At 32.4% G+C, this 14,267-nt stretch overlaps 3 protein-coding genes across 3 annotated transcripts in view; 2 read left to right on the plus strand and 1 right to left on the minus strand.

The window, feature by feature from the left end:
• HELRODRAFT_181666 (hypothetical protein) overlaps positions 1-1,955 on the minus strand; it is a gene marked incomplete at both ends in the record, with an annotated part of 2,824 nt that extends 869 nt beyond the window's left edge. The window contains 2 exons of the mRNA XM_009031453.1: positions 5-435; positions 585-1,955. Coding sequence (XP_009029701.1) covers positions 5-435; positions 585-1,955 — 1,802 coding nt within the window. The remainder of the gene's footprint in view (positions 1-4; positions 436-584) is intronic.
• A 3,224-nt stretch (positions 1,956-5,179) lies between these two features.
• Positions 5,180-7,494, plus strand: HELRODRAFT_89801 (hypothetical protein; the record flags this gene model as incomplete). The annotated part of the gene is made up of 7 exons (XM_009031425.1): positions 5,180-5,273; positions 5,450-5,534; positions 5,719-5,855; positions 6,030-6,139; positions 6,279-6,435; positions 6,778-6,941; positions 7,318-7,494. 7 exons carry the CDS (start codon positions 5,180-5,182, stop codon positions 7,492-7,494), a joined length of 924 nt encoding a protein of 307 aa, XP_009029673.1.
• Positions 7,495-10,411: 2,917 nt separating this feature from the next.
• On the plus strand, positions 10,412-13,391 carry HELRODRAFT_89777 (hypothetical protein; the record flags this gene model as incomplete). The annotated part of the gene is made up of 7 exons (XM_009031422.1): positions 10,412-10,534; positions 10,866-11,039; positions 11,174-11,298; positions 11,535-11,703; positions 12,340-12,465; positions 12,779-12,922; positions 13,164-13,391. 7 exons carry the CDS (start codon positions 10,412-10,414, stop codon positions 13,389-13,391), a joined length of 1,089 nt encoding a protein of 362 aa, XP_009029670.1.
• Positions 13,392-14,267: the final 876 nt, after the last annotated feature.

Genomic DNA, 14,267 nt, shown 5'->3' on the forward strand with positions numbered 1-14,267 from the left:
ATACCATTTCTTATCATAGACCAAAGCTACAAATCGACCCGGCTGGTAATCATCATTGTCTTCACTTTCATTTTTATTAAAATTGTATCCAAATAAATCTGAAGACAAACGTTTCATCAAAAGTTGATCATTTTTGTCTGGAATAAATGAGTGATGACTTCGACAACCCTTTATTTTATCTGCTGACCTAAATCTTTTTTCAAGCATTTCTAGCAGATCTTTAATTTCTATTTTGTCTACCCAAAAAAATTTAATACCATTTATTTTCGCATCAGCGTATGTGTAAAAATCTCTGGCGTTCAATATCTGATCTTTTGTTGATGCCTGCAAACTTGCTCTTGCAACCAATCTTTTTGTTGTCCCTCCAATTCCATCGCAAGGACTTTTTCCATGAGAAGTTGCAAAAAAGTGCCATTCTGCTTTTAATCCAAAATCCTCTTTATGATGAATTAAATTAGAAAAATTTTTGTAATTTTTGTATTGACTTACCGCACCATCAGAAAAATATTTAATTAAAGTAACGTTTTTCAGGTTTTGTTTTACATAGTTAATTAAATGTTTTTGAAAAGCATAAACAGCGAAACATTGTGATCGAGACAGTCGCTAATCATGCAAACGCTTTTGACAGATAAGTTTTCATCGTCTCTGTAATAAAGAACAATTGGGTGAAGAGTAACTTGCGTGTTGCTCCAATGATGACTCTGGATTGCATCCTGTAATATCACCGAATAATTTTCAGCAAAATCCATTAAAGCAATACACTCCAAATTTTTTAAATTTTCTTTAGAATCGCTAAGATATTTCGATTGTTCTTTGCTTATGTAATGATGCGATGACAACTCGTCAAGTTTTTGCGAAAATCTTTCAATGAAACTGTCAACTGTATCCTGTACGGAAATCAATGAACTGCGATTATCATCATGGAACCATTGATAAAAACTGATTGTGTTGTCAATTGAAATTACAGCTTCTTCGAAAATCGCTCTTAAGTTATTTTCGACACTCAGTTTTCCTGGGCATTCCTCACATCTGTGTAACATACATTCTCTTGAATTTATATTGCACACTAATTTTTCCAGCCAAAATTTGTAGCAATGATTTAATGGCACACTTTCAAGCATAAGTTTGATATTTTGATGATATTCACAGATGCACACTCGATGTGCTCCAGGCGATGAAACAGTTACACACCATGGTGGACGCAGTTTGAAAAAAGTTGAAAAACCAATTTTTAAATTCTTTTGTTTAACGAATTCAAAATAAATTTCTTTAATATTTGCAAGTAAAATTTTTTTCTGATGGTATACTTTTTGCTGACCTTCTGTAACAGTGACAAAATCTTTCTTTCCAGGGCAGCAGATAGAAATTTCTTGTTGATTGTAGAAATCGATCACAGATTGTGTTGTGTGCTCGTCAATAGTTTCACCTTTTTTCTTATGTGGTAGTGATAAAATGCCTGATTCTCTTTTCAATTTCCTACTTTTAATAACAAGATGTTTTGAACATGAAAAAAATGAAGCAGTTCTTGAGAGGGTCCATGATGGTGGGACTAGAGTTAAAATTTGTTGTCTGTGACGATAATCGCTTGAAAAAAATTTTACTTTTAATTCCTCCATAATATTTTTGAAACCATCGCAATGTTTACAATTCAAAACTTTTTTTGGTGTTTGAAAAATATTTTTATCCTTTTCAACCAACCTGGCTGATTTTTTGCATAACAACTCTACTGCATTGCGAACTTTTTTCTTCATGTACGGTACTTTGTTACTTGAGCTTATTTTTCTTATTCTTAAAGGTGAACAGCCGGCAGCCAAAAATATTTGATTCAACGACTCGCCGGTTACAACGGCATTTTCAGATGATGAAGACGAGGATGGCGGTGCGGGTGGTGGTTGTGAAGTTGAATTTGATGGAGATAGTTTGCCTATTTTCATTCGACAAGAAATGCAAACCATTTCTCCTGGTTTTACATTATGAGATGATTTTATTGCAAGCGCCTCCGTTGCTTTTCGAAGACTTTTTCTACAAGGTTTTCGATGTTGTTTGGAGGGATCACAACATTTACGAACGTCTAGATATAAATTAAAGGTATATTGCATCGTCAAAATAATTAATAGAACAATTGTATTATGTTAAGCGATAATTGTAAATGTTCATAAAAACATAAAATCATTATTCTTACCGATTTTTCCCATTTTGAATTAAAAGGCGATAAAATAGTTTTGAATTAATCCAAAAATTTCTTACAAATTTTTAACATCGGTTGTGCATACAGCATGCAAAAGGCCTGACGATACAAATGAAAACAAGACAACGATGTGCTGAATAAATATCCTCATGGCCAAATAAAAATAAGCATAATTTATGCTTACTTGTTAAAGTAATTCATATGAATAGATTGTTATAGGTAATGTATAACTGCCATCAAAGGACGTAATAGCAAAGTAGGTGAGGAGGCTGAAGGAAGGAGTCAGCATCTCATTATAATAGTCTTACAGGCGAAGCTGTTGGCCATAACAAAGCAAAAGTGTCATATTACATCTAACTAACTAACTTTGTGCATCATAGCAAAGAGTGTTCATGATAATAGTTTCGAAACGGTCGTTTGCCTCATGCTTATCTTATAATGCGAAAAGGAGAAATATAATATATTTTGAAGTTGTTTTATTTTTCAAAGAAAGCAAACGCCAATTTTATTTTTTGATATGTTGTTAAGCTATAAAAGCACTATATAAACAAATTTTAAAAATTAAAAAACGTTTGGTTCTTCATAGTTAAAAATGGCGCCAAACAAAAGAAGTTTTTCATTTTTTTGACATTTTGAGCTCCGATAGCTCAAAAAATTCAATACAGATTTTAACGAAATTTTGTGATTTATTTATGACTATAAGGTACTTCTAAAATAACAAAAAATATTTATTTATTTTGCGATAGATTTTGAGCTACGCTGTTTTGAAATCGGTGAAATTTTCAAAAAATTCATTTTTTTCTAGATTTTTTGTTCAAAATTTCTTTTGATTCGAAACAATAACATTTATTTTTTTTGTTATTACATTGTTTCACTGATATGCACAAAAAATTTCATCAAGATATGTTGGCTAGTTCAAGAGATATAGCGTTCTACATAGGTACAAGTTTTGAAAAAAATCGCTCAAAAATTTGGGGATGCTGTCACAAAAATCTTCATAACTTGAAAAATAATTGAAATTTTTTTATAAAAATTTTATTTTGTCGATGAAATACATTGAGGTACTTACTGTTCAAATTTTAAAAAAATCGGAGATGGTCGGGCGTGGACCATGGTTCAAGTTGACAGAGAATGACCCATATATATATATATATATATATAGTAAATAGTTTAATAACTACGTATATATATCTCTATCTATCTATCTATTTTTTCATTTAGTTTTGCCTACGTATGATATTTGGTCAAATTTATTTGATAGGAATTGAATATAACCTTTATATCGGCTGATTAACTACCATGCAGTAAAATAACTACTGGTTAACATGACGTCATTTCCTCCAACGATTTCGCAACGATATACCCATTTTATTTTATAAATTTTATTCGATGTTTTTTAATTAGTCAGGTCACAATCATCATCATCATCGATATCGTAATGAAATCAAATTGAGAATTTTTCAAATTGTTGAAAAAAGTATCTTTATTCATTTTATGATACTACTTTGTTCAATAAGATACTGTTTGATACATATAACTAGAATAAATATAAAGGCCTTCGCTCACTTTCAACAGTCGAACAAGGAGAATACTTTCGGAGGGGAGTTGGAGGGTGATTTTTTACAGTTCGAGTCGAAAGCAAGGAGAGGCCTATTTACCAATATACAACAATTTCTTATGGGTTGAAGCAGTGATACGCAAAGAACCTTAATTTTTTCAACTTTTAATTATTTTCGGTAATGTCGATTTAATTTTTTCACGTTCTGCTGCGGTGAAAGCTGCCAAAGCTGCCGATTTTAAGAACTCTTAAGTAAGTACAAGGATCTCAATGACAATATGAGACTTTTTGTCCCGATTTGTGTGGAGACATTCGGTCCAGTTGATAATCATGAATACTTACATCATGGATTGGATATATATCCATGACTTACATACATTGATTCACCTGGGATTTTGTAAATGTTTAATTCATATATATTGAATACGTATATATTGATTTATTATAATATATAATAATATAATATAACATATAATGATATATTCTATATATGTATATATATATATATATATATAGGGTTTAATTATTTAATTAAGTTCACCTCTTTTTACTTCAATCCACTTTTACTAAATTAATATTGTTTCGTGGAAAAAATAAATTTTATTCCAAGTAAAATTTATTTTAATAGTTTTTTCAAACAAATATATAAAATGTACATAAATTTTGTCATAAATTTTTTATTTATTTCTAATTTGGTACAATCGTCACCCGTCAACAGGTGGAAAAGCCGATCGGTTAGTTTGAGGTTTGAATTCATTTCAATTTCAATTCAAACTTTGAATTTCGAAGTTATTAGTTATTTTTTATTTCAAAATTGGAAAATTCAGAAATTCAAACAATCCAGGTTTTTCACTTGGTTGTAACATGCATGTGTTTGTTTAGTAGTTTAATTCTAAATTTAATTAAGTATGTAAAACAAGTTTTAAGACAAGTTTTAAGAACTCGATCAGTATTTTAATTTTTTTTTTAATTTAATTAACTGATGAATGTTTCATAGTTATTTAAAACTTTTTCAAAAGTTTAATTAACCTGACAAGTTAAGTCTATCTATTTATTTATTTTAGTTTTATTATGTTTTATTTTATTTATTACAATTTATTCATGTAATGTTTTTTTGTCAAAGAAAAGATTAAAAAATTTCATGCTTGCTCTTTTTTGTCTTTAGAACAAAATTTAAAAAATCATGCATTATTATAATTAATTATTTATAATTATAATATTATTATAATAGAATAGGAGATAGATGATATGTAAAAATAAAATCAAATAGATTAGAGCGAAATTCAAAATCCAAACAGTTAACTAAACTTCCAAAATCCCAGAAAAATGTCACGAACCATCACCTCTTGGCCTTTTCAACTCTAGACCCCCAGCTATTAAAACAACTACAAATAGATCTGATACACAGACTAACTACACTAATTCCACTGCCAATGGGAGACCTTCAGCCCCCGGACCATATGGATGCTGTCAAGTTGGAACAGGATGGTGACCTGAATTTACATTACCGAAAGGAACTTTTGTTGGGTAAGATTTTTTCCATAATTTTGGTTATTTAAATTATTTTAAGTAATCATTTACATTTTTTAATGTAAATTTTTTTACTTGGTTACACTTTTTATAATAAATAATTAATAAATAATTTTTTATGTAATTTTCTTTACCTATTTCTAGATAACTGAATTTATTTTTTTAAATATTAGGTAATCTTAAACATCATGATGAGTTCGATTCACTCTCTAATAATGCTGACAATGATATTAGCAAGTTGAAACAAGTCTTTTTTTTGTAAGTGTCTTTTTTTGGGGGATTTTTTCATGCAATCGGTCATTTATTCACCGACTTAACTAATCATTCAGTCAATTAGCCAATCAATCAACCAAGCAAGCCATCCAATCATCTATGAAATTAACTTACAAACTATCAAATAGTGTTTTAAGATGAAATGAAAAAAGTTCATATAACCACATAGGGCAGATATAAATAACGACAGTTACGTAGACGCGGAGGAATTAAACAAATGGATTGTCGGAAAAGTTCAAGGTCACTTGAAAGATTCTGACGAGGGTAATGAGGAAATTTTTAATCACCTCGACACCGACCATGATGGTTAGTTAATTAGTGGATTGACTGAATGTGTGGATTAGGAAATGAAGGAATTAGAGAATGAATGAATTAGGGAATGAATTAGGGAATGAATGGATTGAATTTTTCTGTTAGTGTGGTGTGGATTGATTGACTGACCGTCACACTAACTAAAAATAATTATATTTTTTCATTGAGGTAATGTAACTTGGACTGAGTTTAACATCCATTTCCTATTGGCTAAGGGCTATAGCCTGGAAAAAGCAGTCAGATTATCGAGTAGCAGTAGGGGTGGTGTCGATGATGATGTTGCTCTGTCCCCAGCTGGTTTATGGTTTCCTATTATAAACTATTTTTTAGTATTTTATTCTTGTAAATAATTAAATATTTATATTTTTATAATTTATGAGAAAATTATACGTATATAATTTTTTCTTTTCCTCAGAGAAAGAAAGCCTAATCAGGTACAGATTTAGGTGGGTGGATGCGGACGAGGAAGGCGAATTCGGGGCTCTCAATCTTCGGGAGCTGATCAACTTTCGACACCCTGAACAAAGTCCTTTGATGATTCAAAAGATGGCACTTGATTTGCTAGAGAAATTCGGTTAGTTTTTAAAAAATTTAAACTTCTTTCAAACAATGGCATTCGAGTTACTATTAGTTTCCCTACCTATGGTTATAGATAAACAATTTGCTTGCTCTTTCAAATTTGGTTCTTACATCTCTGGCTGGCTGTTTGAAATTTTCATTTTTTAAAACATTACATCTACGAGCTTGTTGTACATTATTTATATTGTAATGAAACACGTGCATAAGTCAGGAATTGCTATTTTGTTATTATTTTTATTTATAACAACTTTTTAAAATTATGAATTTCTGATTTTTTGTTCCTGCTTATTTTAATTTCTCCAACTCCACCCATCCTAACCACACCAACTCCAACAAGACATGGACGAGGACGGCGTCATAACGGAGTACGAATTCGTGAACCCCACCTACAGGTTCCAGCCTGAGGAACTCGACGAGGAGACCAAGAAACAGCGATCACTTGAATTCAAAAATTCCATCGATCAGAATAGGGATGGTGTCGTCAATTTAGAAGAACTCAAGGTTCTATGGAAATTATGAATAGAGAAATATACATTCATATTTGTGCGCCTATGTGTATTTATTTATTGCACGTATTCCTTCTCATTATTAACACAGCTAATAAACACTGCATGTAAATAAAACATTTGAAACGAACCGTCACTGCAATGCCGTGCCAATGTGTGTGTGTGTGTGCGTGTGTGTGTGTGTGTGTGTGCGTGTATGTGTGTGTGTGTGTGCGTGTATGTGTGTGTGAATGAGTGAGTGAGTGAGTGAGTGAGTGAGTGAGTGAGTGAGTGAGTGAGTGAGTGAGTGTGTATTTTACTTATATTTTTATGTTCTAATTATTTTTTGATGAATTTAACATAAAATCTTAATTTTTTTTCTGCTCGTTCAGCTCTATGTGGATCCGAGAAATTTAAACAGGATCCTATCAGAGACACAGAATCTCATACTAATGTCGGACGAAGACGGTGACGGTAGACTGAGTTTGGCCGAGGTTCTAGAAAATTCAGAGCTATTTTTAGGCAGTAAAATGATAGACGCCAGTCGGAACTTTCACGACGAGTTTTGAAAAGATTTGAATAATATCGTAGAGATATTTTTTTCTATTGTCGTCAGAATGTCATTCATTAAATATGCTACAATGGGAATGTTTTTGCGCGTTAACTCTGGTCTTTGAGTTTCATCATTCCAATATTAATTTCTATATATGGTTGTATACATTTGTAATTATTTATTTATTTATTACAAATTTATTTATTGTAATTATATTATTTTTATCGTTTTTAATGTAACTTAATGTATCACGTTTTAAAGTTAGTCTTTTGGTTCATTTTGTTCATCATTATAGAGAAATAACGTTTTGTAATCACTCCAACGCGTGTATATGCGTTTTTGTTTATGTGTGTGTGTGTGTATGTGTGTGTTTGTGTGCGTGTTCGCGAATATGGCGGCTTTTCTTTTTTATGCTTAAATGTGCAAATTTGCATTTTAAAATGTTTTGTCACGGTTGGTTGTGTTGTGTTGTACGATTAGGGAAGTAGGCACTTTTTAGTGGAGTTGGTGAGTATATATATATATATATATATATATACATACATATATATATATATAATTGATGAATATATATATATATAATACAATGTAATGTACATGTCGTAGAACAATGTTACGAAACAAACTCCTCATAAATAACCATTTTTGACTGCTGTTATACGTCTTTAAACAGATATATGAAAGAAAATATAAGTATAAAAAGAACTGAATAATGCTAATAACCGGCTGAAAAATCGAATTTTTAATGCGCTTTTTTTTATCTGCGATGTAATAATGTTATTATTCTTTTTTGTTATGTTTTTTACTTTTACACACTAAAGACTTTACATCTGCTGGTTCATTTAAATACCCGACACAACCTAGACGTGCTTTGTCTGGCGTTGTTTTTCGTCACGAAATTACACTAAAATCAGAAAAATTCCGACCCAAGAGTCGATCAGAAGGTTCGGAAAATTTTGTTTAGATATTTTTACGGCTAAATTAAAACTAATCTGTGATCTGGAGTTTAGTTTATTGACATGGTTTGATGGTTTTTGGTGGTTGATATTTTATTTATTTTTTTTTAGCCGGATATCATGTATGTATGTGTGTGCCGTTCGATTTGATGAATGTACATAAGTCGTAAGTGAACGTGGTTATTGTTTTGTTGCCATTGTAATGCTGGTAAAGTCGTTCGTACTTCACGTTTTTCTCTGGTTAGGAGTTTAGTTTAGGTTTACGTTTAGTGAATGTACGCTTTGCATGAATATTTACTTATTTTAATTGATAATAATATGTTGTAAGTAGTAAAGTAAATTATATATTAAATAACTAATTAATTCCCTAATTGCTTTTAATTTAATATTAATTGATCAATTTTTTGCATGTAATAGCTCCAAAGTTTAAAATTTTTATTAATTAAAGAGGTTTTTCACTTGTTTTTTTGTTGATTAAAAATTAATTTTCTATTCTTTAATGGAAACTGAATTGGTTTTTAAATAATCTAATCAAAATTTCAAATAATTGGTAATAAATTTATATATTTATTTGTTTTATTACTTTATAAATTTATTTTTATAAAAAATATTATTTTCATTTCAATTTCATTTCAATATAGTAGTATAACTGCTTTCACATTTCTTAAGTTCCAAAAGTTTTCTTTTGCTTGCTTTTATTTTTTTTTCATAATTATTAATTTTCATATTTATTAAATTATTAGACCATTTCATTCATTCATTCATACAATTGTTCATTCAATCTTTCAGAAGAGTCACATGTCATTTAGTGTTAGTGCTCGGGTGCTTTCAAATCATTGGCCCGTCTGTCCGATTTCATTCCCACCTAATTTTCATGATTGATGATTATTATTATGACTTATAATGAATAGATGAAATACTTTTTAATTATTAATTACTTAATTAATTAATCACACAGTTAATGATTAATTAGTTACAAAGTTATTCACATTCAATACAAGAGGTCATATTCACAATGGTTAATAAAGGTATCTTGTGTGTGTCATATTTTAGTGTAAGTTGTAAGTTTTTTTTCTATTTTCTTTTGGGTTAATTAACTTCTGACATTATTTATTTGTTTTATAATTATTATTCCTATAAATAAATGTTATAGTCGATGATGTGGTTGATGATGATGATGTGGATGATGTGGATGATGATGGAAGTAAGTATGATAATGATGAAAGTGAGTATGATGAGGATGATGATGGAAGTAAGTATGATAATGATGAAAGTGAGTATGATGAGGATGATGATGGAAGTAAGTATGATAATGATGAAAGTGAGTATGATGAGGATGATGATGGAAGTAAGTATGATAATGATGAAAGTGAGTATGATGAGGATGATGATGGGAATGCTGCTAGCACATACGTTAAGTTGGTGATGATAATTAATTTCAAGTATTTATCAGCTCTTCTTATTAGCTGAAATGTCTATTGTATTAACTGATCGCTAATTCTCATTAAGACCACATCACTGATCATATTTTCTGCCTACCTAGTATTTGTTTTATTTTATAGTTTGAGTTAATTAGGTAGGTACCATTTTTATTGTTTTGATTACACACGCAAACCCACACACACACACACACACACACACACACACACACACACACACACATATATATATATACAGAAAAAGAGAAATGTGTGTGAGCGCGCGCGCGTGTGTGTGGGCGGGCTTGTTTACAGCTTTTTAATTTATTTTCAATATTTTTCGATCTCTTACAACATATATTTTGTTTTAAAATAGATAGTACAAAATTTTTCATGATTAAACTCGCGCATTTAAATTTATAACTCTTCGAATCTTCATTATTAAATATTTCCGATTTGTATTGGTTAAGAAAAATGAATTTTTAATCATGTAATTAATTAGTAAATTAATTAGTTAATTAAATTTTTAAAAATGTTACAGTGTGTAAGCATGAAGAAAATGCCCTTATTTGGCGGGAAACACAAGACCCCACACGAGTTAGTGAAGAGTCTGAATGAGAACCTGTCGACTAAATCACTGGCCGACTCGAAGGATGAAGCTTCCCTTAAGAAATATGCTAAAGTATAATTATATAATTCTATTTTTTTTATTTCTTCTCTGAGACACTGGACACAAAAACATACCACGCAGTGAATTTAAACATTCATTCATGTATCATTATCAATGCATCACACACAAACACACTGTCACGCACACATTTAAACATTCATGTATCAGTCAATACATCACACACACACGCACACAAACACACACACACTGTCACGCACGTACATACATTTAAACATTCATGTATCAATCAATGCAAATTATAATACTTAGGTATAATTTCACACTAATTCTTACATTAATTTCTTGGCATGGTTGGTGAACTTTTTTTTTGGGAAATCCCCAGGTCCAGGAGGAGATCTCTAAATGTTTGTCGAGTATGAAGTCAATTCTGGCCTCGACTTCCGATCAGGAGAGTCACGGGGGGTCCAGTGAAACTGTCAATCAACTGGCCCAGGAGGTTCACAATGCCAAACTGTTGCATCTGATGGTCGAAAATTTAGGAAAAATTGATTTCGAGGTAGGAGATTGCTTTTATCAATTTTTTATGAATTTATCTTCTTTTTTGCTTTCATTCATTCATTCATCACTAACTTATTCATTCATTTCTTCCTACATTCATTTATCGCTTCGTTCCTTCGTCTATTCATTCAGGGCCGCAAAGATGTTGTATCCATTTTCATCAGTCTGCTGAGAAGGCAGGCTGCCGGGAGCCAACGACATCCAACAGTCGATCACATCTGCGAGAATAGGGATGTGCTGGATTTGCTGATGGTCAAGTATGTATGGTTGTCTGTTTGTATGTCTGTGTATGTGTATGTATGTGTGTATGTATACTTGTGTTTGTTTGTATTGTTTTCGGTTTCAATGTGTGTGTCTTTAATTTGATGGATGCATTGATTGCTAAATATATGTTGTTGATTGATTCCTCAAACATACTAACCCACACACACACATACCCGCATATACACACACGCATAGACACACACACACGCACATACACACACGCACATAGCTACAAAAACCAAGAGTTGGCCCTGAACTGTGGTGTGATACTTCGCGAGTGCTTCCGCTACGAGGAGTTAGTTAAGCTGGTCCTCAACTCCGACAACTTCTACAAGTTCTTCGAATATGTCGAGGTCACGACCTTTGACATTTCGTCGGATGCTTTCCTTACGTTCAAGGTTGGTTGATGGGACAATAAAATCAATAATAATGATGATGATATGAAGAAAAAAAAACTACGGGAAAATCCGTCCTAAAATGAGATTGCAGAATGTTTTTTTTTTATGTGGTCATAAATTTCGGTCATGTTTTATTTAGGTGGTGGTTATGAATTAAGGTCATGAGCTGTTTGATAATGGTGATGATGATGATGATGATGATGAAGAAGAGGACGACGACGATGATGATGAAGAAGAGGACGATGACGATGAATGATAAACAGTTATCCAGATGTTAACGCATAACGACGTTGATATTGGCTGTCAACCACTGTCTTTATTTCTTTCTTTCTTTCTCTCATTCTCTCTTTCTTTTTTTTCTTCTTTCTTTCTTTCTTTCTTTCCAGAATTGATATATTGATTGATTGATGAATTCAATTATTTATTTATTTAGTGTTCCTCTTAGAAACGTCATCCAACAAATGTAACAAACTCACAGTGCATGCAATCACACGTGAATCATTGTGTTATATTAGCTGGCTGGTAGGGGTTTCTTTGCATTCGAACCCAGTGACTCAGCAGAAGCAGCAGTAGTATCACCACTTTAACCATTACACCATCGAGCTACCTAATTATAATTATTTATTATAATTACAGGAGCTGCTGACGAAACATCGCGCCATGATGGCTCAGTTCTTGGAAGAGAACTACGAAACTTTCTTCAAATCCTACCATAGCCTCATCAGTTCAGATAATTATGTCACAAGGAGGCAGGCACTTAAGGTTTATCATTATTATTATTTTTACTCTAATAAACTCTCTCTCTCTCTCTCTCTCTCTCTCTCTCTCTCTCTCTCTCTCTCTCTTTCTCACGCACACATGTATACACACACCAACGCCACAAATACATCGTTATAAAGTTTGTAGGTGAGTTTTTACTGGATACTAATAACTGAAATATATGAGCGCACGTCTATATACACTCTACGCACTTTTGTACACTCCAAATACACACCCATTTACACTCCACATACAAACCCATTTACACTCCGCATACAAACCCATTTACATTCGGCACGCACACGCCAACATGCAGCTTCTAGGCGAGCTATTGCTGGAAAGAAATAACTTCAGTATCATGACCAGATACATCAGTAACCCAGACAACCTACTCATGATCATGAACATGCTGAAGGAGTCAAGTAAGAACATACAATTCGAGGCTTTTCATGTTTTCAAGGTTTGTTTGTTTTTTTGGTTGTTTGTTTGTTTAGTGTCTTTGTTTGCTGCTAATGTTGTTGCTGTCATAATCGTGTTTCATCTTCAATGCTATCATCACTTGTCACCAGTTTTATCTTTCTTCATCATCACAAATATTCACATTATCTACATTGCAGTAGCACATCTCATCATCTCAATCCATTTTATCCCTGCCGCATTGTCATCAGCTTGCGCTAACCCTAACCCTGACCCTTCACCAGGTCTTTGTGGCAAACCCGGACAAGCCCCCGAGCGTTCAAGAGATCTTACTCCGCCGACGCGACAAACTCCTCGAGTACCTGTCCAAATTTCATTCAGAGCGTTCCGACGACGAACAGTTCAATGACGAGAAGGCCTACTTAATCAAACAGATCAAAGAGCTGAAGCCTTTGGAAGATACCGCTGCCGTTTCTACGGCTGGGGGGCCACAACATCAGGTTAGGAAGTAGGGATGGGCTAGTTTAGAGTTGTGCCATTTTGGCGGTGTATCAAATTTGGTATGTACTAGGTTGGAAATGAGTTAGATGATGATATGTCAGATTAGTTAAGTGTTAGATTTAAGATCTGAGAAAGCTTTGTAACTACTTAGAAGTTCCAGCATTGTTTCACGACTGCTAGATTCGAAAGCAGAGAAAATTTCGACCTTGGAGACTTTTTAGAATAGGGAAGTAGTTAATAAGCGGTGTATTCGGAGTTAGCATTGTAGTAATTGCAATCTCTATAGAAATAAATGTCAGTATATTTGTCTAATGGTAGATGTTTTTTTTTAAAACTCAGTCTAGCACCAAACAATCGTCGCAACAACAGCAGCCGCCCACCACCAGCAGCAGCACCTCCGTATCGACACCACAGCCAACTGCAACAACGTCATCGTCCATTTCGTTGCAACCTAAGTCGCCGTCTATAATGACGACGACAGCAGCTCCTGCTTTGGTTAATCAGCAGCAGGTTCCGACTTCTCCAGCTAAGCAGCTGCAACAACTCAATCTGCAACAGCAACTACAACCTCAACAACAACTACAACATCTGAAAAGTTCTGACGAAATGAAATCGCAACTCCCACCCCAAGAGGGACTGCCTCCTTCGTCGAAATCGTCATAATATAATTTTATTTATTATATACCAAAAAAAATAATAATTATGGTAATAATTATGACAATAATAATAATAATAATTGTTGCTGTTATTATTATTATTGTTGTTGTTATTTTTATTGTTATTATTTTTTAAAATTTCTTTCGTACCTTTTTCTTTCATTATTTGTATTGTGATTGGGAACGAAATTAAATGAGAGGTAAAAAAATAATAACAATAATAATAATAAT

The sequence above is a fragment of the Helobdella robusta genome, assembly GCF_000326865.2.
Source record: "Helobdella robusta unplaced genomic scaffold HELROscaffold_74, whole genome shotgun sequence".
In the NCBI taxonomy this organism is placed as follows: domain Eukaryota; kingdom Metazoa; phylum Annelida; class Clitellata; order Rhynchobdellida; family Glossiphoniidae; genus Helobdella; species Helobdella robusta.